This window comes from Pteropus vampyrus, unplaced genomic scaffold (genome assembly GCF_000151845.1).
Source record: "Pteropus vampyrus isolate Shadow unplaced genomic scaffold, Pvam_2.0 Scaffold131, whole genome shotgun sequence".
In the NCBI taxonomy this organism is placed as follows: domain Eukaryota; kingdom Metazoa; phylum Chordata; class Mammalia; order Chiroptera; family Pteropodidae; genus Pteropus; species Pteropus vampyrus.
In genome coordinates, this window is record NW_011888912.1 from 129,230 (window position 1) to 133,078 (window position 3,849).

Below are 3,849 nucleotides of genomic sequence, written 5' to 3' on the forward strand. Positions count from 1 at the left end.
GTGTGTATATATATGTATAATGTATATTTATATTAAAAATATACACACATATCTTTAGCACTCCAATACCAAAATAGCAAATACAAAAAGAATTGCCTACAGTAACTACATAAAAAATTTTATATTTTCTCTTGAAGAGAGATTTTCGAGCTGCTGCCTCTGATCCATAGGGCCCCTTGGAGATGCCTTCACAAAGAACAGGGGACTCAGTGACCAGCAGCAATGGTGGCTCCTGTCCTCCCAACCTGACCCGGGGCCACATTCTCATTTTGTGTGTTGGGATCATCACTTATGACATTTTCCTCAGAGGATTTGTGCTGCACTTAGAAAAGAAAAAGTCTAAAACTCTCTTATTCCAGAACTTCTTAAACTATCCAGTAGATGGCGTACTTTACTGCAAGGAAACAATCTGGCAGACCCAAAAAATCAGTCTGGAAATATCAATCCCACTTGACATCCAGTCAAGTTTCTTACCCTGTGTCTAAGTCCCATATGAAAGCTGGAAATGAAATTCTCTATGGCCATTTTCCTGAGAACTCGATTCCAATGATAACTTTAAATAGCCCTATAAGGTTGTGCGTGTGTACGTCCAGTTAAGTCTAAATGTTCTAAAGGTTTTACCACGATGAAAATGATTGTGTTGTTCACGAGCATGCACATTTTGTACTAGGTACAATATAATAATACATATGACAGATTTTTTAATTTGGGTGCACAAAATGGAATAATTATGACCCTTACTTTAGTCTGCTTTTATTTCCTCGGTTGGCTATTTAATTTGTTCTTTTTAATAAGGCAGTCAATTGCAGTTCCTTTATATGTTTGAAAAACATAATTTTCTATTTGACAGGCGATTGTCTTTGCTTCTTTAGTACGGTCAGGTGAAGCATCAGTTGATAATGCCTGGGTCCCAGGAGGGTCTGTTAGCATCTCACCTTTAGAAACGCCCATAAACCCAGGCAGCAACCGGTGCTAATGGTGTGGCTGACAGCATGCACCCCGGGGACCCAGTGAAGACACGTGCTTGGCGGATGACCTTGTCCGGAACCGGTGCTGAAAACGTCATTCAGACCGTGCACGTAAACATAGTGATGGATGGTGTGTGACCAGATTATAAATCGGCCTATCGTGATTGTTATTGACAGAGAATGCCAATACCTCTCATGCTTTTGTTCTAGCTTTTGCGAATAATACCCTTCCCTCACTGGTGTTCATTTCAAAGATATCCCGAGTACCTTCTCTTCACGAGGCTTTCCCCAGCCTGCTTTCCCTGGCCCCTGTGATCGCTCAGCACGCTGCACGTTTCTGCTGGGACGTTTTCCCCCTTCCTTCCAATAAGTGTTCTGTGACAGGTGATGTTATAGGACCCGGGAAATACTGAGACAAGGTCTCTCCTGTTCCTCTACGGAGCTAGCATTCTAGTGAACAAAGCAGAAAACAGAGAAACACACAGACGAAGAAATGAGAACATTCGAGAGATAAATGCCATACAAAATAAAACGGAGAGAGTTTAGAGGAGTTCAGAAAAAGTTTTTCTCAGGAGGTGACCCTGGAACTAAGACGTGAACGGTGAGAAGCCAGTGATGCATTTACAGGTGTGTGAGGACAGCCAGCGTCCGAAAACAAATCTAAAGTAAAAGAATGATTAGCCGAGTTTTACCACAGGAAAAGGCACAGGAAAAGTTTGCTCTCAGATCAATCTTCCCAAAGATATATGAGCTTTCTATGCATAGGCACTGGAGGAAAACTGTTGACTGCCAAAAAGACTCTATAGATAATATTTGTAAAAATCGTCGTTAATGACAAAACTCATCATTAGGACACAGAAACTATGTGTTCCGTTAATAGTTTGTTTGAGATAACGTGAGGAAAGGAGTCCTTTAATTTTTTCCTCAACTGTTTGTTTGTAAGCTTCATCGATACTTTTGCTTTCCTTGCAGATTCCTTTTGCAATAAAAATGACACCAGGTGCCTCTTGAATTCTTGCCGAAACAATTCAACGTGCCATGATTTTGCAAAAGACAACAATTGCCATTGTGCAGACAAAGACTGTGACAACGTGACTGATCCGTGCTTCCCCAACCCCTGTCAAGGAAATGCCACTTGTGTGAACACCCCAGGAGAAAGGAGCTTTCTGTGTGAATGTCCTCCTGGATACGCTGGGATGACCTGCGAAACCGCCATCGGTTCCTGTGGCCCAAGCTCCTGCCAACACGGGGGTATTTGCAGTGAGGACCCTGTGCAACCTGTGTGCCTCTGCCCTGCTGGATATATTGGAAGGTTCTGTGAGCTGGATCAGGACGAGTGTGCTTCCGGCCCTTGCCACAATGGGGCTGTGTGCCTGGACGGAATCGACGGCTACAGCTGCTTCTGCGTCCCAGGATATCAAGGCAGGCACTGTGACTTGGAAGTGGATGAATGTGCTTCAGACCCCTGTAGGAACGAGGCGACATGCCTCAACGAGATCGGAAGATACACTTGTCTTTGTCCCCAAGACTATTCTGGTGAGTGTGATGACATTTGAATCCCAGAGGATGTTATTCGCTTTCTCTTTCTTTAATAGGACAGAAGCGGAGGTGACGTTGCATGTCCCATCCAATTGCTTAGGAACATTAATCACTAGTTAGAAAGCTTCCCCCACTAGTAAAAATCCATTGAGTTCAAAGGTGCGTGGATCGTCACTGGTGTTTTGAATGGAGTCCTACCTTACGTAAAACGTAGATCCGGTCTGGAGTGAGTGGGTTCCGAGGGACCCGGCTTTCCAGGTTGGGGCTGTTCTGCTCCTCATCTCAGCAGATGCCCTTCGCCTTAGCTCAAGTGCGCCCTCTCATGCCCAGAGCCTGACATTGCAGCCTGCTTGGGAGGTGGGAGTCCGTGGGGTGGATACATGGTGGGGGGTTCTAGTGCTGAAGTGTGATCGACAGATCGATGACAGCAAGGCAGCTGGAGCGTGGTACATGAGATAAGTCACGAGTTCATTAAGACAGAAGTCATTTCTTGTTTAAGCTCTTGGAAACAGCAAATAACAGTAGCGGGCTCTGCAAACATAGCATCTTGCAGACTCTCAAGTGGATAACTCCAAATTAAACTTTATATGTATTTTTACTATTGGTTTAATTTGGATGAATTTTTGCGAAAGAATTCTAGAATTAAGAAGTTTCTATTTCTTAGCAAATGGGCCACAGAAGTGCTACTCACTGTAACTGTATTCAGTTTATATGGCTACATATAGTTATAATGACATGGTGCCTAATCACATCAGTCACAAAGTGAATGCTACCATATAGACTGGACCACACAGTTTAAATACTTTTTGAAGGTCGATTCATTGTGCATATTTAATGGATATGAGCAAATGACAATAAACACCCAAATGAAACATGAAAATCGTAGTTAGTTATCCAGATGTTTTATCTATGAAGCCAAGTATCTGGAAATACAAAAACATCTGGATAACTGACTGAACTCATCACTTTTCATCCGGCTGTTTTGGCATCGTGCTCACATAGCCCGAGTCATTTTTGTCTGTATCGGCGGCAGTGGTGAGCCACCATAAGAATGTTAAATCTCACTGAGTAATACAAATAAATCACCCCCCAAAGTAGATAGCTATTTAAATTGAAATCATATCTATCAATTTGAAACACGTTCTTAAACCAGGCATCTGGATCGCTTCAAAGCCAAAGCAGTTGAACTACAACATGCAGAGCCGCAGTACTTAAACAATGGTTTAGAATGCATTTCTTAAACATTAGAAAGTAATCCGGCCGTATATCAGATGAATGCGAATTTTATTTTAATTAAGAAATAAACTTTAGCAAAGTGTTAAGCTTTAAACCACTGCTTTGG

The 3,849-nt window shown here is 42.5% G+C and overlaps 1 protein-coding gene across 1 annotated transcript in view; it reads left to right on the top strand.

Annotated features, from left to right (window-relative positions):
• CRB1 (crumbs 1, cell polarity complex component) overlaps window positions 1-3,849 on the top strand; it is a 92,335-nt gene that overhangs the window by 10,973 nt on the left and 77,513 nt on the right. The window contains exon 3 of the mRNA XM_011367307.1: window positions 1,941-2,504. Coding sequence (XP_011365609.1) covers window positions 1,941-2,504 — 564 coding nt within the window. The remainder of the gene's footprint in view (window positions 1-1,940; window positions 2,505-3,849) is intronic.